At 42.7% G+C, this 20,431-nt stretch overlaps 1 protein-coding gene across 3 annotated transcripts in view; it reads right to left on the bottom strand.

Moving 5' to 3' along the window:
• Clec16a (C-type lectin domain containing 16A) overlaps nt 1-19,898 on the bottom strand; it is a 216,670-nt gene extending 196,772 nt beyond the window's left edge. For 2 of the 3 annotated variants that reach the window (XM_005007496.4, XM_063226539.1), the window contains exons 1-3: nt 19,635-19,898; nt 8,246-8,374; nt 4,381-4,514 (exon numbers count right to left, since the gene is read on the bottom strand). In XM_005007496.4, the coding sequence (XP_005007553.1) occupies nt 4,381-4,514; nt 8,246-8,374; nt 19,635-19,714 (343 nt within the window). In that variant the 5' untranslated portion in view covers nt 19,715-19,898. The remainder of the gene's footprint in view (nt 1-4,380; nt 4,515-8,245; nt 8,375-19,634) is intronic. The other variant, XM_005007494.4, reaches the window with a different exon arrangement.
• Nucleotides 19,899-20,431: the final 533 nt, after the last annotated feature.

Genomic DNA, 20,431 nt, shown 5'->3' with positions numbered 1-20,431 from the left:
CAGGACAGTGGTGCGGTTCAGAGCCTGGCTCCTCACAGCATTCCCTGGAGCTGATCAGACACAGAGGCTGTGGCCGGCCTGACCAGCAGGCCAGAGTCCCTGGAGTGGAACCAACATGATGGGTGGAAGAAGACCATGAGGCTTCCCGTGTGAACTCATGACTGTGCAACACTGAGTCAAAAGGAGAACTCAGATCTATAGCACCTCTGTCCAGATCCCACCTCTGCCCTGTCCTAGCCCTGTCCTGATCAGAAGCCAGTACTCTGGGAAGGTCACTGCACATTTCCGAGCAGGCTCTGCAGGCAAGTCATGCAAAGACTGTGGTCTCAAACGAAGTTTGAGTTCCAAAGTTTCCTGATCATAACCATTCCTGAGGCAGCTCTCAGGGCATGCTTCAAAGAAGCTGGGGTCTGGGATGGAGGCCTAGGAAACTTAATGTTTCTAAAAATGAGGAACATATGTCACAAATGCTAAAGATACAGCTTGATACACAGATGTACATACCTTAAATCTGTGGATGTATTTACACATCACAAGATGTAAGTGTCCAGCTGACGAATTTTACATACCTGCACACTGGGTAAGCACCACCAAGGTAAGACCTATGACCTCCCCACCATTCCAGAGGCTCCCTCGCAAACCTCTTCACCAGTATGTCCTCCCCAAAGGTAGGCCCCATTCTGACTCCTACCTCCACACACAGGTTGGGCCTGTTCTTGAACCTCCTGTTATAACTGGAGTCAGCCAGCATGCACACTGCCTGGGCCTGGCCCCGTTTTGTTCACTGCCACACCTGACAGTCATACACATCACTGTGTACGATGGTCATAGTTTAGTTCATTCCCTGCCTCCCTTTGCTATATAGTCTCCCATTCTTTGACCAGTCCACAGATTTATCCACTAGACTCTAAAGTGTCTCATGCAACCCAAGGTGATTCTGATATACCTAGAGTGATTTGTTTTTCATTGTGTCATCCTGGCTGTGGTTAGAAACAACAGGGAAAAGAATGAGCTGACAGGAGAAGGGAATATTTGGACATTTTATGAGCCTTGTTGTGACTGGTTAGTGGCTTCTGGGCCGCTAGCAGGACAGATGCCTAAGCTGGCAGCTGCAGATATATAACTGAGGGTCTCCAGGCTGCATTCTAGATGTGGAACAGACAGGCTTTGTCCCCTTCCCACAGGGACTTTTTCAGGGCCTCCAAGAGATGATCTCATGGTGTTAGATGACCATGTTGGGGCAGGGGAAGGGTATTATCTGGCTGTAATTTTTTTACTACCCTCACACTCTACAGCTGACTTTCTGTGATATTCTTTTATAACAAGCCCAGGAGTCTATAAGTAATCACAGTCTCTCAGGCCTCTGTCACATAGGTCACCAAATCCAGTGGACAACAGATGCATGTATGAAATGGCTGCTGGTAATAGCAAAAACTGGAAACCACCTAAATGCCCACTGTAGGTTAAACAGATTATAGCACAGCAAGATGCTGCTCTTAAACCAAGATGAGGGAGCAGTTTAAAATGAGACGATCCGAGACATACTGGTAAGATGGGAGGGTGTAAAGCAAAAAGGCTTGTGGAAACTGAACTGTTACAGTCAGATGCTATAGAAACTTAACTTTCTCTATTTTTAAAACGTTCACTGTTTCATTTTGTCACAATGAAGACAATTTCTATGATTAGAAAATAAAACTAACGGTCACCTCTCTTCATTCCTTGCAAATGAAAGTTTTACAAACAGGCAGGGATTTTTGCTGTTTTTGCAGGGCTTTTAAAGGCACTGGTGAGTTATCCATACAGTAAGAGGCAAAGCACCCTTTTTGGTCCCTCTATAAGAGAACCCATGCCTACTGTATGACTTCACTTATGTGTAGAATCTAAAACAGTCAAACTCGTAGAAGTAGAGAGAGAAAGGTGATTACCAGGGTTGAGGCACAGGGGAAACAGGGAGGTGTTGGTTAAAGCATATAAAGTCTTGCAAGATGGCTAAATTCTCGAGATGTAAGGGAAAGCCAGCATGGTAACTATAGTTAATGATACTGTATTACAAACTTGAAATTTGCTAAAAGGGTATTTTTACCACACAACAAAAGGCAACCATATGAAGTAATATGTTAATTAGCTTGATTGTGGTTATTATTTCAATATATACATAAATCAAAAATTATAACATAAAAAGTCAGTATTTATAAAGGCCCCCCATCTTTAATCCCATACGCCTGTGCCTCACTGGGCTTGGCAAGCGTTACTAGAGACAAGACTAGAGGAACTGCTTCACTAAATAACACAACCAGTATTACAGCCACTTCTGGCCCCTGGTGCCTAGGCTAAGCTCACACTGGCTCCTTAACCCACCATCTCCACCACTGCTCTTATCTCCCTGGCCAGGGTGTGCAGCTGGAGAGTTAACTCAAACACAAGCGGGGAGCAAGGAGCTGATTGGTTCAGGCCAGGTTCAGTCCTAGGCCTCTGTCACTGTGCTGGATCTTCCCCTGTCGGAGTGCAGAAACTGCATTTGTTTCATATGCAGAAAAACAGAGAGAGACATCACGCAGAGAGACATCAATCAACTAACTTGTCACCTTGCAGTTGCCCCAGACAGCAACTGCAACTCTAGGGCAGCAGTACCACCTAGTGGTTGATGCTGAGAACCGCCATGCTGAGAACCCCTCTCTTGATCCCCAGAGAAAGGCTACCAGGCTCACCTCCTTTGGCCCACAGCACTTTCCTCAAAAATGTCTCAGAGACTGAGCAACATCTGTGGTACAGACTCTCAGTCACTTGTTTTCTCCTTGCAGGCAGGACCTGGGCTGTGCTGTCACCTTGGAATAATAAAGCTAGCAATCAAGCATGGAGGATTAGGAACTCAGCCTCAGCACTGTCTGGGCTGGGTAATTCTCCATTGTGGGGTTGTGCTGTGCACTACAGGATGCCTGCAAAACCTTGGCTCTACCCACTAGGTGCCAGTAGCAGTCCCTCTACAACCGGACTGTGACTGCCAAAATATCTCAGACACTGTCAGTGCCGCCTGATAGACACCAACACCCCGCCTAAGGACCCCTGAGCTCATTCACCTAGGATGAAACTCCTTCTCTACACTGGCTCATTTGGGCCCATAATTCAAACTCTCTTGGTGTTAAAATGAAGACACCAACAACCCCTGCCTCACAGGGACGCTTGTTACAGATGAAGAAACGGTTTGGTGAGGGCAGATGATGTACGCAGAGTCCCATGATAACTAGCTGGGCAGCAGAGGGGAAGCAGGAGGGTTAGCCCACACCCTGCAGGCTCTTTGGCTGGTTCTCTCCCCCCCACCCCCGTCTCCTCCAATACTTAATCCATGGGCTGGCTACTCAGCAACCAACTTCTTACTAGCAAGTTGTAAAGAAAGAATGCAAATACTCCCAGGATTGTTCAGAAGAGGGGAATCCTCTCAGCCCTTCACAGTATCCCATCACACAGCAATAACAGTGTTATAGACTGAAATGCACCCCCAACAAATTCATATATTGAGACCCCAATCCTCAATGTGATTACATTTGGAAATAGGACTTTTAGATGTCAATTAAGGCTAAATGAGGTCATTAAAGGTCAGGACCTACAAAGGTCTGATGGAACTAGTGACTCTAAAGAGGAAGGGACACCAGGACAGTCCCCCTCCTTTGCTCCTTCTCTTTGTCAGTCTCACTCTCACACTTGCTTTGTCACACATATACACACACATACGGAGAGGAAAGGTCATACATAAGGAGGTGATTGGTGTGGTCTGAGTGCGTACCCCAAAGAGTCATGTTAGAGTCACGGTGTTGGAAGGCGGGACCTGGAGGGACAGGAGGTGTTTCTATCATAGGGGTGGAACCCTCACGAACAGAGTAACTAATGCCTTCCCTGCAAAAGTTTTCACTCTCATGGAACCACATTAATTACCCCAAGAACCGATTATTTTAAAGTTAGTGTTCTGCCTCTCTCACACAAGCCCTCTTGCCCTTGTGCTTTCTGCCATGAATTGAAACAGTTCAAGGTCTCATCTGCCAGTCTTGGATTTTTCAGCCTCCAGAATCATGTACCAAAATACACCTTTTTCATTTACAAAATATTCAGTCTTGGGTATTTTGTTACAGCAACAGAAAACAGACTTAAGCTGTTGGCAAGCCAGGAAGAGTCCAACCAAAGCTGATGACAGCTTCAACTTGTACTTTTATCCTCCAGAACTGTGAGAAAATGAGTATCTACTGTTTAAGCCACTCAGTCTACGGTGCTAGGAGGGCAGCCCAAGCAGACTAACACATGAGGTAAGCAGAGATACACAAAAACCCACCAAACTACAACCCACTGATGCCCCAGTGTCCACAGGCAAGTATCAAAGAATGTCCTTACAAAGTGAGGTCTCGTGGCTGATATTCTCAAAGAGGATATTCAAGGTCTGCAGCAGCTGAACACACACATAGCGGCCTGATTTCTGCCGCAGGATGTTCAAGAAGAAGACAAACATGTTCTTCTCCAGGAAGAAGCTGGGGAGAGAAAGGGACAGAGTCAGTGATTTACTCTGACACAGGAACTGAAATCATTCTCTGGTTACATTCATAGCTGTTAGCCCTGTCCCTGCAAGAGCATCAGTAAGAACACCAGAACACGCCACCCACATGGCCTCGGTTCCCATATATGTGGTTCCCATGATGACATCTTCCATCAAGGTCAACATGTAATCTTGCAACTCGCTTCCCAGAGTGTAGGAAAGTGTTGATTCCAGGAAACAGTGAACGAGATTGCTGGCAGAACGGGAATGATCTTTACCTACTAAGTGATCATACTGTAATCTATGCTTGTAAGCCTAACAAGCCGCGTTGCCCATTATACTCCATACCCTTTGTTTTCCTTACTAAGCCTCTTTCCTGTATTCTCCTTATGTTTAAGTGTTAAGAAAACACAATGGGAATTCCCTGAAGAAAATAATGCTGAATAATAAAAGAGCTTTGGTTTCCAAGTCGTCAAGGTTCCACATCTGGGAAAAGAACTAAAAAGAACATCAAACCTATTAACATATTGGAGGGACTCTCACCTGTCCCTATGTCTGTTTCTGACTGTCTCAGTCTGGCCAGGACACTTTTCTGAATTCTGCCTGGTACACTGGCTTTTGGGGGGATTAGAACCCCATGACGCCTTTCTTTAAAGTAAGAAAATGCTTTCAGTTGTATCCTGTGACTTCAAGCTAAGTCTTTTGGAACAGTCACCAGAAATCCCTGCAGTCTCCAGAAATCCCCACATGTCTCCTGGTTGACTTAGTTTTTGGTATTTCTCTCTGCCCTTGACCATAGCTCCAGAGTGGTGGCACCAGGGGTCTGGCATTTGATCAGTGCTGTGTAATTCCTATTTGTATCCATGAAAGGGCAAATGAATGGATAAATAGGACCACAAAAAACAAAAACCTAAAATACTTTCCACACTGATTCTGGAAGCTTGTTTGCTATAAATGCCATTCACGTTGACCTCCAAAGTATTTCTATCACTTGGCATTTTTGTCTACCCTCACTTTATGTGGTGTATTTCAGTGAATCGGGTATCACCAGCACTCTCCCTGCTGCAGTGACCAACTTGAGGATTTGTCAAAATGTGTGTACCTAGATCTTGCCCTGTTGATTCAGAAGGTCTAAAACCTTCAGTTTGAATTTCTGGAAATTTCCCAAGACTTTCCTTAGAAAAATAGCTGGTTCTGAGAGTAGGGTGGGAAAAATATAAAATGGGCCTGAAATATCTTATAGTACTAGGAGTAGGAATATGCTCAAAGAAATGAAAGTTTGAGAATGTTTCAAAGGGACACAGGAACTAATCTGAAAGAGGCTCCAACAGCAGGAGTTAGGATAATGTGAGTAACGAAGTATTGGATTATAACCCAAAGTATAATAAAAACTATAAAAATAAACAAGCATTGGATTATAACTCAATATGTAATGAAAATATTTATGAGTCATATATTGATATAAATAATTAAACGAAACAGTAAAAAAAATCTCCCATGTGGAAGCATTTTAATGATATATAATACCTCTAGAAGGTAGAGCTTTCCACTCTCTCATCCTGAAAGGTGGACTAGATTTAGTGGTTCTTCTAAAGAAAGCTCAGGATAAAGAGAAATAGTAACTTCTCGGGAACATGGCAGATACCATCTGAGCCAGGCAGTGGCGGTCATGTGACTGGGGTGTTCTGTACTTATCACAGGCATCCTGGGCTGATGGGTGAGAAGGGCACTTCACCTCTCCTTCCCACAAACCTCAGTCGAATCATGAGAAAAGCATCAGACAAACTCAGATGGGAAAACATCTGAGGGAGACTTAGGCAGAACTCTTCAAGGCTATCAAGATCACAAAAAACAAGGGAAGACTAAGAAACCTCACAGATCAGAGGAAGCTATATCAACTAAGTGCCACTTAGAAGCCTGGATGGCATCCTGGAGCATCAAGAAAATATTAATGCAAAACTAGGGGCTGGGGATTTAGCTCAGCGGCGTAAGCGCCTGCCTTGCAAGCAGGCAGTTGTGGGTTCGATCCCCGGTACTGATAAAAAGGAAAAAGACAAAAAAAAACTGACAAAAGTCAAACCAAGTCTGAAATTTTCTTAATACTAGTATGTTAATGTCACTTTCTTAGTTGTGAGAAATACTCCCTAATGATATATTAATAATGGGGGAAACCAGATCGGGGGTGGTATACAGGAACTCTCTATAGTATCTTTAAAACTTTTTTATAAATAAAAAATTATCCTAAAATTTAAAAATGAATTAAAAGCTACAAAAAATTTTGTTTTGTTTCTTTTTTTGAGACAAGATTTTGCTGTATAGTTCACACTGGTCCTGAACGCACTATCTAGGTCAGGCTGGCCTCAAACTCATGGTGATTCTACTGCCTGAGTGAGACTTTGTCTCAAAAAAAAAATTTTTTTTTTTTTCTTGAGGACTCTGCTGGGCAGTAATTTGGAGCATCAATGAGACTCTTAAGAGCTCAGTAGCTTTTCTAAGATGAAAGATGGACTAAAAAGGCTCATTCTAGGAAAGAGAACACTTTCTAATTTTTAACATGGCAAATCTTTTAACAGGTTTGCATTGTAAAGAGTTTGTGTTTTCTATAGGAAGCTTAATACATAACCTTATTGATGAAAGTACAGAGCTGTGCTGAAAATCAACTCACAATAACTAGTAAGAAGCCAGGATAAAATTGGAACACCTTATTTTTTTAACAGATTTTATAAATGGCCTCAATATTTATAATAAAGACACACACACACACACACACACAGAATCTGTGTTTAGTGGTTTTTATAAATAATGATGGCAAAACTTTTAGAGACCAAGTGCCAAACTGTGACCCAAAACCCACTCACCTTTCACAAAGTGCCAACATTGCGATCACACCTCAGTACCCACAGTACTGAGGATTTAGTGTAGAAAAAACAACTCATATATTAAGATCCCTTGTCTTAGAAAAACACAACAACACGTGTTCCACAGGTTTGCCACCACTGTTATAATCCAACCCCATTTCCCCCTGGAAGCAGGTCTGCTGGGGAGGTAATTCACAGTTTATACAGTGTAACTGTTTTTATCATGTGCTATCATTTAAGAGTGCCTGCTCTGGATCTAACATTGAACACAGAACTTTTCCTCTCCTGTAAAGAAGAGGAAGCTGAGGCTCAGGGAGACAATGGGCCTAGCCTAGGATTGCTCATCTAGGAAATACAAGGATGGGGTGGAAAGGAGAAACCTCATTACGGGCTCTGGATATGAGCTACTAATTCTTTTACCACCTACCAGCTGTGAGCAAAAATGGGGGTATGACAGGGCCTCCACCGGGGTGGGTGGAAGACTCCCTGTACTGCCTCTTCAAACTCAGCCCTGGGCCTGGCCCTCAGTGACTTCCGCAGGGCAAGGTCCTTCCAGTTCACTTAGAACCTAAACCCCTCAGGATACTTTCTCCTTCCTTTGAGGCCATTGCTTAGAAAATTATCCATGACATTTTCAGGGTGTCTGGAGACACTCATTTCCAAAACCCCCTCATTTTTGGATTTCATTTCTAGTGTTTCAAGGACATTTGATTTCTAGTGTTTCAAGGACATTTGATATAGACAGATATTTGGGAAAGACCAAATTTGTGCTAGGTTCTGACATCAGCAGGAATGAGTCATGGTATACACTTGGAAAAACATCCAAAGGAAAAAGAATCAAAAAACGAAAAGCAATGGAAACCCTTACTCGAATACAGAACTATCATTTTGATCTCCCCAAATCAGGATCTCAGTGATGGAACGAATGGTCTCTACCAGCAGGTTCCGATTCTGTTCTGTGACTGTGGTGTTTTTGGTCAAGACGTGATACAAATACCTGAGAAAAAGAAAAGAAAAGAAAAGGTTACCAACTGACATGAAATCCATGTCCAGGTATAATGACCATTAACAACATTTGGGGGGAAACAAAGCAGCACTTCTTCAGATTCAGTTAGCACAATTTCCCACTCATATTAGACTTGACTCACCACCCAAGAAAAATACTAAAAATAAATTAACCCAACCTGAGGCAAAAGCATCAACAAACCCTTGAAGACAGCCATTCTCAAACTTCAGTGTGCAAGACAATCGCCTGGACAGCTTAATAAAGGGGACCTCCTGGAGCACATTCAGAGAGCAGAACTCAGTAAACCTAAGGGGAAGGAGGCTTCATACATTTTACATGCTCCCCTCCAGTGCTTCTGATGCCAGTGGAGGCACACGAGTCAGACCAAATGTCCAACACAGGACCGGTAGGCATACTGATGCTGAGATTCAGAGAGATGGAAACAAGCTTAGAGAAGATAGATCCCAAAGCCAATGGGTAAGACAAAAATAGCATGTAATACAGATTACTTTAGGAAAGCCATACTCCCGAAAGTACAGTACACTAACCAGGGCATAAGCCTTAAGTGGAAAGTTAGCAGTCCACGGACAGTGATCTTATTTACTGAGCACAGATTTCAACTCGCAGTTAATGGGCTTGAGAGGGTATGACTCTGTACCTCAACCATCCAAACAGGCCTGGAAGCCAGCTTCTGGGGTAGACAGGACGATACTGTCCAGTCCTTGAAGCCTTTCTACTGATAGGGAAACCAAAAGAGCCACCAAGGCTCAAATGGCACAGAGATCAGCAGCCTGGCCCAATAACTGGGTAGTGCTGCCCAGCACGCCTTTTAAAGACACCATCTCTGGTGCCCACAGATCCAGGTAAATGCACCTGTCAAAGGAGCCTCAGGCTCAGGAAGGAAAGCAGACAGATGGGAAAATGATGACTCAGGTAAAGCTATTCCTAATTTTACGCTGGGGCTGAGGGCTGAGGGCTGATGAGAGCAAGAGAAGGAAAAACTCAATAGGATCGTCTCTTCCACAATCTCTAAAACTAGTAAGATATGAAGTAAAACCTTGCAGATGGAATAACTAAGCTCCAACCTGCTGCCTTCAGGGACCTGGAATTTATTAATATTGTGTTGCTTATTATATATTAAAGACATAGTATAATAAGCATTTAATTTGATTTAGAAATTGCATGCAATTTCTAACATACAACAAGTAGCATAGCTCTTCAAAAACGTATACGGTTAATTATTTATGCCCAAACCTACCAGCAGTACCATGTGTGCAGGCACAAGGCCAGTTTTCCTCTGGGATAATATAACCGCACAGCACTTGAAACACTCTAGGAAGAACTGTGGGGGACCTACTCATAAATCTGTATGTCTCCATCTTGCCTCAGTACCCTCTACTGCAAGAAGTTCAAACAGCAGATTTGCAAAATGTGATTCATAGGCCTCCTGCACCCAACACATCTGTTTAAATTGTTCCCTCCCCAGTCCCACTGAATCAGGCTCTGAGGTGCAGGGTTTAGTTCATTGAAGTTGTTTTGTTTGTTTTCACAGTTCAGGGAATCAAACCCAGGGCCTCATGCACATTAAGCATGTACTTTACCACTCAGCTACATTGCCAGCCCCTACTAATGTCTGACAGCCACTCCATGGTAGCTCTCAATGATACTCTCCATGCAGTTTACAGGATGCCTGACACCTTGCTTGTAACAAGACATTGCTGAAAGTGGAGGAGAGGGGTGGCAGATTCTCCCCATTTGGGAATTTTCTTCTGTGTGGAGGATGGTATATTTCCATCAACATTATGTGTCACACTCCCGGCTTAAAGGGAGGCAGTGACCTGGTGACCGCATCTGCTCTGGAGTACCAACAAGTTTAAAATCTTTAGGATTAGGTCTGACTTCAACTGACTGGGCTTTCTACCTCAAACGCCCTGGCTGCCCTCAACAACCAGCAAAGCATTTGCTCCCAAAGAGATCACTTTGATTCACAATGATCTGTCTCCTTTACTCAATAGAAGTTGCTCAAGGTTATTACTCTTCTTGGTGACTCCAAAATATGTGGTAGACATTAGGTACTCCATAAATGATGAATGGGAAAGGGCACAGTTTTCATGAATATATATAAGATCATAGCATATAAAACTAAACACAGCCAGGGATTCACATGCAGATACAGCAAAAAAAAAAAAAACCTTAAAAATAAATTAAAATAAAATTTTAAAGCCAGCACAGAGCTGTGGTGAGGTTTAGCATTTGGAATCCAACAGACTTGGCCTGGATCCCTGACCCTGCCAGTTCCTAATGGTGGCCCTAGACAAGAGCCTTCACCTCACATCCCTGCAGCTTAGACTACATAAAACAGGGTAACAGTCAAAGCCTCTTCACTGGGTTGTTCTAGTGATTCCATATGATAATGCATAGAAAGACCCATTGGGACTTGGCATGCAGTGAACACTCCACAGAAGCAGGGTTAACTATTATTATTATTATTATTAAAATGTGGTTATTATGATGGGGGCCATTATTAACATCTGTAGTAATTATGCAAATAATATTCCAAATAATTTCCTTAGAGAAAGGAAAACCGGCTGGGACAAAGAGTCAGGAAAAGAGACCCTCAAGGGTAACACTGTAATGGGAAGGTTGAAAGAAACCAAAGCAGGAAGTGAAAAGACCAGATCATTTCTGAAGTAATGAGAGTGCCCAGGTTAATTACAGACACTGTCATGCTCCAAGTTGAGTACATTTCCATCACTTATTAAGTGGGTGATCTTGAGCAAGCTACTTTACCTCTGTGCACCTCAGTTACCACAACCATAAAATGGGAGCAATAACATCTAAATACTTTAGCACCTACCTGTTATGGTATTGTTATAAACAATAAATAAATAAGGGGACAGACAATAAAATTGGAAGTTACTTTGTATAATACAAGTGCTAGTCACTGCTGTTGCTGCTTTCATTAAATAATCTCTGGAGAAAATCCTAATCATTACTAGGAAGTCTTTTTTTTTTTTTTTTTTTTTGCCTTTTTCCTTTTTATTGGTACCAGGGATCGAACTCATGACTGCCTGCTTGCAAGGCAGGCGCTTATGCTGCTGAGCTAAATCCCCAGCCCCTTACTAGGCAGTCTTTACACAGAGAGAAAGGAAAAGGCAGTAAGTTCTAAAGGTTCTAACAGCTCCGGGAGCCTGGCAAAGATCAAGAAGATCACATGACCTTCAGACTGTAGCACCCGGTTGACACTGTGCAGGCCAAGACTGTACCTGCAGCTTGAGGACCATCAGTGGCTCACCCAATCCCACAGCTGAACGGCATGGTCTGAGAGTTCTGCTTCCCAGTTTCTCCAGCACTTGGTGTTGCTTGACTTTTTTCAGTGCAGCTATTCTACTAGGTATATAGTGGTATCGCAATGTGATTTTACTACAGGAAGACAAATGCAACTCCGTGCCTTTTCTTATATGTTTAAGGACTATTTGAATGACTTCTTTTGGAAAGTGCCAGTACAAGTCTTTTGCTTTTTATTAGCCTAAGTGGCTTTTCTTATTTGTGTGATGGAACTCCTCAGATACTCTTTCTTTTCCTTTTTCTTTTTTGCAGTGCTAAGGATGAAACCTTGTCGATACTAGGTACATGTTCTAACATTCAGCCAAAGCTCCCAGTTCATATATTCTGAACATAAGTTCTTTACTTGATAAACACATGAAAAGCCAGGGATTTAGTTCAGCAGCATAAGCGCCTGCCTGACAAACACAAGCTCATAAGTTTGATCCCTGGTACCAATAAATAAATAAATAGATAGATAGATAGATAGATAGATAAGTAAATAAGTATTTCCTGACTATGGCTTACCTTTTCTCTCTTTATAATAATCTTTTGATGAACAGAGATTCTTCATCTTAATGTACTTCAATTTATCAATATTTCCCTTGGGTGAAGCTTTTTATATCATGCTTAATAAGAAATCCTTATCATCCCCAACTCCTGAAGAAATGCTATTTTCTTCTAACAAAGTTATTGTTTTACCTTCCGCATTTTGCCTTAAAGTACATATGGAACTGATTTTTGTATATGCTACCATATAAGGTATCAACCACACTTAATTTTTTCTATATGAAGATCTAAATGATCTCATACCATTTACTGAAAGGCTCTAAGTTTTCTACTGTAACTGTGTTACCTTCATCACTAACCAGGTGACTATATGTGGGAGTCTCTTTGTGGATGCTCTAATTTCATAGATATTCCCATTGTGCCAGTACCATGCTGTCTGATTACTGCACTTTATAATAAATCTTAACATGTGATAATGCAGGGGCTCCAATTTCTCTCTTGATACTTTTTTGACGTTATATTGGTTAACTAGACGCTTTATATTTCCATATATATTTAAAAATCACCTAAATTTCCACAAAAATATCTGCTAAGATGTACATGAGACTGCCCCAAATTGATAGCTAAATTTAGAGAACTGACATCTTTACAACAGTGTGACAATATGATATTTATAGGCTTTCTTTCGATGTTTGCTGGATAGAGGTCTTGCTCACTTTCTGTTAAGAGTCCTAGGCAGTTGATATTTCTTGATGGAAGTGTAAATGGCATTGGATAACATGACCACTTTGTATGTGTCTATTGCTGGTACATAGAAATACCTAAATTTCAAGCTCTAAAGTTGGTAGTTATACCTGGACTCTGCTCATCTTTTTGCTCCTATAATAGCCTATTATACTGTTTTAAGTAATGTGCTATAAAGACACCTTCAATACATTTACTTGAATATAATGGAGCACGGGGAAACCAAATGAATTAAGAGTTAATATTTTAATGCAGCATCTGATTCCAGCACTTTGAGAGTTTAAGTAAAATATCTCACACTGTAAACAGCTTAATAACTTTCTGATCAGAAATGTAACATTCATTTTAAATATGCTGGAAATTTTGTGTACAACAACAATGTGGTGGCAGGGAGAGGAATAGAAAGGCAGATGCCACTGCCCAGAGATGACCACTGCTATAGTTATAATCTACTTCCTACGTTCTTTTTCTTTACTAAGATTTATGTAGTTGAGGTTCATGTACATTCATTTCCATGCTCATTTTTTCCTCATTTGAAAATAAAAAGTTGTCTCTTTTTGCTACTGACAACTGTAATGACTACATAGTATGCCACTGAGAGAAAAAGCAGGCCAACAACTCTTTTGACTACTCTTGTTGGGAGGGGATGTGTGAAGATTGCTAATTGTTTGGATGCTCAACTATGCTGCAGTGACTGCACAAAGCTGAGTCCCTACCCAGATACATTGCAGAAGACAGAATGATGTGTCTTGGACATTTAACTACAGCAAATGAAGATTTTCCTCTTATAATGACAATGACTTAACCATATTAACATTTCCTCTTAGCTTCTGTGTATTCATTTTAACCTTCATCAATAGAACAGCTGAAGCACACTATTACCAGGGTCTGTTCTGAATGCTTCAGTTGCATTGTCTCCCTTAAAACCCACAACAACCCTATGGCATTGATCTCTGGGGAGCTGAGGCTTGGCCCAGGGTTCTAATATAGCAGAAGTAAAGCCAAGATTAAAAAAGTAACTACAACCAGGCAGTAGGATACCAGACCTCAAGTTTTAAATCATTCTAGTATAGAAAATATAAACAGTGGAGTAAACAACAGCTCTACTGGCCAAGTATTTACATAAAGTTATGAGTGCTTAATATACAAGAAAACCAAAAAGATAAACAACGAACCAAAAACGCATGAAAACACATCTCATGTTGTAAGGGAAGTCCTTACAACTGACCCATACTCCATGTCTTTGGAAAAGAGCCAACAGAAGCTCTGCAGATGTGGAATTCTTGGCAAAATATCAGACCCCTGCAAATGATCAAACTCTATACTGATGAACAAGCTTGGGTTTACAATGCCTGAAGACCAAAAACTGCAGGGTACTGCCAACGTGCAACTTGCACACTAGAGGTTCATCACCAAGGACTGCAGGCATAAACAAATCCTGCCCCAATAGATCCTGCCTCCCTCAAGAGAGTCACTTATTTCACAAGTTAAACCATGACAATTAATGAAGCCCCACACCCCAAGGAAATCAAATCATCATGTCCATCTCAGAGACAGAGATACAGGTCCAAGTTCACTGACAGCAGTTTTTGAGGATAGCTACAAATTTTCTAACATACACCTTAGCATGCCTCTTAAGGTGCTCCTACTGGAAGATCTTGAAACTGTTCTGCAGACTGGAGCATGAGAAAGGACAAGCAGAGTGACAAGAGGCCGGAAGGACTAGAAATTCACCCTCCAGTTCACACATATCTCTAGATAATAGTGCCTTGAACACAGTAAAATGTGGGGGACACAAATCCTGTATTGACTTGGCCTGCTCAGAACCAAGGGAGAGACCCTGCAGACATCCCCCTGAGCAGTCCCTCTGTGCCTTGAGAGCATCATTTGTTCAATATCCAGTCTCCTGGCCAGCAGAATCAGGAGATGCTCCATCAGGGTGAAATCACACTAGAAGATTAGGGAAAGGTGGTGCTTCTGGTGAGTCACCCCCTAAAGATGTCAAACCAGGTCAGTGAGTGGGGCTGGGCCTGGGATACATGGGGAGGGTGTAGGCAGGGCACTGAGCCTGAAGAAAGGCATAACTCCCGTGACCAAACTGGCAAGACTAGGCAGTTGTTAAGAAAAGGTTGGCCAGAACTTGGCTCTGTGTTCATCCTGTAGCAAGCACTTGCTGATTATTTGTATGTCAGTCTCTGGAATAGCACGTAAGCCATGCAGGTCCCTGCCCTTATGCAGCACATGTTCACACTGGGAGAGACAAACAGGTGTTTGTTTAAATAGACACACATATACATACATAAACTAAGACAATTTAGGATGGCAAAACAACAAGCCTGAGCTTCCGAGGGCTCTAACTCAAGGTAAAAAAAAAACTATAGCACTGAAGCTGGTCTGTTCTTAGAGATGAGAGACACATATAACAACATGTTCATTGAGTGAGACTGTGAGAACAAACACAAGAGAAGTTAGAAAAGATGGTAAAACTCTTGTTGGCTAAAGTCACCAGAGCAGTTTTTATGGAAGACTGATATTTTAATACTAGAGCTAGGGTTGTGGATGGGCAGGAAGAAAAGAGAGAAACTTGTAGAAAGAACAAAGGAGCAATCAAGTGGGTGTGTGAGGTATATGTCAGTGAGAGAGAGAGAAGAAAGACCATCAGTGTGACACATACTAGGATCCTTAACACATTTTACAAGTCCCAAGAGGATCTGGCTTCTGTATATTACAGTGTTATATCTCCCCTTTCCCTATGTACTTCTTTAGTAAATGACCAGAATCCTGCCAGTGTGCAAGACTCCCCTTACCCCAAGTGTCCTCAAATTTTGTTTCTTCTACCTGAAAGTCTCCCCCACCCCACCCTCCCCTGCCTGATAACAATCACTTATCCTCTCGATCTTTTAGGTCTCTATTTTAAATAAGTATGTTACTACTACTAATGCTCCTAATGCCCTATGCTCCCAAATTAGAAGGGATAAGGATATAGTCTGAGTGTTCTGAGGCCCGCAAGAATTTAGATTTGACACAGTGGTACCTAGGGCCCATTAGGTGTGATACAGTGAATGTAATATTTCAAGAAAATCAATCTGTACCCTAAGCTCTTGGTACCATCTTGGGTAAAAGTTGAGTACATTAGGGTTGGGTGTCTACCTGCCGAGTGTACATTTCCCACCTTCTCCCATGGGAAATCACCGTCTTTCATTCTCTGTCCACTGGCATGGCTACAGCTGGTTCCACTCCTGGTCCTAGGCAAGTGCATATGAGAAAGGCTTGGCCACTTAGCGCACCATACACATTAGGCCCCAGGAGCTAGCTCAGGGATAGAATGAATCCCCAGAGAGTCTGGCAAAACTTAATTCTGGACTTCAGCAATGTTAAGAAAAAGGATTCTCTTCTTCCCAGGGATTGCTAAGCTCATACAATGTATGAGCTCCTGAAAATGGTACCTATGAGGAGGGAGAGCCAGGAGATAGCAAGAGGCAGGTTCCTGACAGCTTCATCTATACACCTGAACTCAGCTGAGGTTCAACCAGGTCACACAATTTCGACAAAAGCCAATCAATTTCATTTGGAGCATAAGGCAATTCAGATGGATTTGTCACTTGCAACCAAGACTTTTGGTTCCTGTCCCCTCAAAATGTGACCAGAATTAAGGCAACAACAGAACAACCAAATTCTACCACTTTGTGGACTCAATCCCTCATAAAGATGATATTACAATAGCAAAAATGACTTCATCGATTGAGGTTCTGTTTGGTGGTAGGCATTTGTCAGTTCCCCACTAATTTGGGCAATAAATCACCAACGATGGACAACAAATAACCTCTTGACTATTTCAATATGCTGCAACTAAATCATTAATTTGTTAGACAAAGACCACAGGTACACAGTTTTTCATTATTCAGCAAAAGTAAAACAAGAAAATTTTCTTGTTTTAGATGAAAACTTAATTTTCATCTAAAACAAGAAAATTTCATTTAATTTTCATCTAAAACAAGAAAATTTTCTAAGTGGGAGTGCTGTGAAAATGTATTTTTTAAAAAAAGTTTTCAGATTGCTGTGTGTGACAAAATACACACACACACACACACACACACACACACACCTTTTAAAAAAACTATTCTAAATGCTTTTAAGTATCTTAACCTTCCTTCTCCACCTATACTGTCCTAGGTCAGGGCAAGAGTGTATTAGGTACTGTCAATGGTAAAGTGATCAAGTTGCTCAAGACTTTCTATTTTTAGCAATGAAAGTCTCATATTCAAGGGACCCCTCAGTTATAGCCAAATCATGAGAGTTGATCACTCTATGTTAGATAAAACTCACAGCCCTTGCTACCTCCAGCCTTGTTTCCTACAATTACCACCATCCATCTTGACATGTCACAAACCCCACAGCCACCATACACACACACACACACACACCTGGGCTGAGCCTATATGGTAACTCCTACTCACCCCTGGGGACTCCAATCTAATCTTGCCTCCTCTGGAAAGTGTCCAAGAAGGCATCTCACAGAATGCTGGGCCTCCTGCAATCCCATCACTTGCTACACTGTACTGTCACTGTTTCTTTGGCTTCTCCCCATCAGTCTGCAGACTCCCTCAGGAAATGAGCTGTTCTATACCCAAGACCCAGGATGTTTACTATCAAAGCCAAATGAAGTGCAGTGTGAGCATGGCAGCAGCATTTGCTGATTATGTCACCTTCTTCCAAGTCACCTCGCAATATTCTGAGCCTCACACCAATACACAAATAACCAGGTTCTCAAAGTATAATATGGATTAAGCAGACTGGCCTAATCCAGGGCAAGCAGCTCCAGATTCCAGCAATGTACACTATGAACAGTGGCATTCCCAGGATACTTTAAAGAAACCTGAGACCCTTTACATTTGTGTGTGCTGGCTAGACAGCCAGCAGAGATACCCTACCAGTTATAAAGCACAGACAAGTTCCAAGTTTCCTAAGACTGACTTGGTGGGAAGTTTCATTAAGTGTAACAAGTGCAAAGCTCTAGGGTCAAGTGCTGGTTCTGATTTTCTGACTACTATCATCCTTGGGGCAAGTGACTTAAGCTACCTGAATCTTATTTTTCCCTTCTATAAAACAGAACTATAAAAGTTCCTGTAATTTATAGCCTTATGAAGACTAAGGAAATAATACAGAGGAAGTTTTCACCAAATATCTGGCACAGAATAAAACACTCAATAAATACTAAATTAATTAAAAGAGGCTACAATCAGCCAGAGTTAGGTGAGAGCCTGGTACCTGGTGCGGGTCAAAGGCCCAACCCTTCTGGCTAACCATCCTCCCCTCTCAGTCACACCCACCCACTTGATAAATTCCTGAAATCCTTAAACCACTCCCTTTCCAGGCCAGCTGCCCTCTCAAGTAAGAATCCCGCTTCCCTACCAACCCCACCCTGGGCCTGGGCCTCTTTCCTCTCCTTGTCTTCTCTCCCACCACCTACAAAACCATCCTGACTCACCCAAACACATGTGCCTCCCTGAACTACTCCCTTCTCAAAAGTCGCTATTTTCTATCACTCATTCTGTCTGTCCCCTAAATCCTCCGTCTTGACCAGCATGCTCTACACTTTTCCCCAAATTAGTCACTCAGGTTTTTCATTCTGTTAGTATCCATTGAGTTTCTGCTGTGTGCTGGGTGCAGTGCTTGATACTGAGAATACAACTGTGAACAAACCAAGTAGTCGTCCTCCTAGAAGATCCAGTTAAATAAGAGATAGAAAACCAAGTAAAAATAAACAGGGTATTCAACAAAAAGATCTGACAGAAAGGAACTGGTGTTTGGGAGCACTTTAGATAGGGTGGCCTGGGAAGGCTTGCTGGGCTAATAAACACAGCTACCACAACTGACCACACACTGTGGACTAATACTGGGTCAGACACTTTCCAAGCAAGACATTACTGAATCTTTGTACAAAGTTCACCATCTTCATTTGCTGATAGGGACTGGAAACTCAGAGACATGAAGTAATTTGCCCAAGGTCACACAGCCATTAAATTTCAGAGTCAGGATTCGGTCCCAGGTCTTTTAATCTCTGTGTACGATTGCTCCCCCAAGACTGTTTGCCACCTATCTCCACTTTATTTCCCCAAAGAAATACTTTGTTCTTTTAATTACTGTCCTTAATTCAGCACTTGTACATGGTTTGAGCTTTTTGTTCATTCCTTATACTAGCTGTCAGAATAATCCCAGGAAGCAGACGCTGTCACCATTCATTCATTTTGCAACTGAGGAAACTGAGGCCTAAATGCGTACACGTATATTTGAATCCACATTTATGCCAGATCCCAAGATCCAAGCCTTTGACCCCTAAGCTGCACAGGCTAAGTGGTATTACCGTGGGAAGCCTGGTGACCACCGACGGCCCTAGTGGGAATGAAGCTATCGTCCACAAACCTAAACCATGTTCCCTTATTGTACAGGTGGAAATATTAAGACTCTGAGAAGCTAAGCGACTCATCCAAGGTCACACAGACAGCCAAGAGCTATGGGCCAGGGTTCGAACCCAGTGCTGACTCCAGAACCCTCGCTCGTAACCACCACAGTCTTTCCCAGCCGCCCTCTCAGCTCTCAACAACTAGCGCCCCCCAACCTGAGCTCTGCGCCCCTAGCCCCGCAGCTTCCCCCTTTACCCCTAATCACTCACTTGAGGTGGTCCAAGGAGTGGATGTTACGGGAGGACTTGCCATGGCCCCCGCCCACCCAGCTCCGCGAGCGGCCAAACATGTCGGCGGCCCCGGCCCGTCGCTCGCCTCACGGTTTCATGCTTCACCGGCCGAGCGGCCCAGCGATCACAGCGGCAGCACAAGCAGAGGCAACCGTGGAGGTGATACTGAGATCGCCAACCACCTTCCTCCCCGACCCACAGCCCAGCACTGACATTCAGCCGGAACCGGCCGTTCGACCGCCGCGCTTTACGGCCGTTGTCAAGAAGAACTCTGGGAAATGTAGTTCCCCTAGGAGGCTCTTGGCGACAAGACTCCGTGAATGGACTACAAGGCCTGGCATGCATCACGCGGCATTCCCGAAGAGGCGGGGCGAGAGGAGGAGAGGCTGCCGCACAACCCCCTGGTGGGCGGGGTCCTGAAGCACTTGCTGAAGATGAGTAAATAAAAGTAGCTACGATATTTTTCTTTCCAATCAGATTTTATTGGTATATTGTAGATATATAATATTAATAATTACTAGCATCATGATAAGAAATATTAGCGCTTTCATGGCACATACCGTTTGCCACGGTATGTGGCATTATGTATATTAAAACAATTCACACAACACCACTATGAAGTGGATACTGTTATTATTCTCATTTTATCATTAAGGAAAGTGAGTCACAAAAAGGTTGATTTGCCCGAAGTCAGGCAATTGATAAGGAGCAGAACTAGAGTTCAAGTCTAGGTGGCCTTATCTTTGTTCCGTAAAAAGTCAAAACTGCACAAAATC

This window comes from Cavia porcellus, unplaced genomic scaffold, assembly GCF_034190915.1.
Source record: "Cavia porcellus strain 051 isolate PalLab524CR breed Dunkin Hartley unplaced genomic scaffold, mCavPor4.1 scaffold_16, whole genome shotgun sequence".
In the NCBI taxonomy this organism is placed as follows: Eukaryota; Metazoa; Chordata; class Mammalia; order Rodentia; family Caviidae; genus Cavia; species Cavia porcellus.
This window is presented reverse-complemented; position numbering and strand designations above follow the sequence as displayed.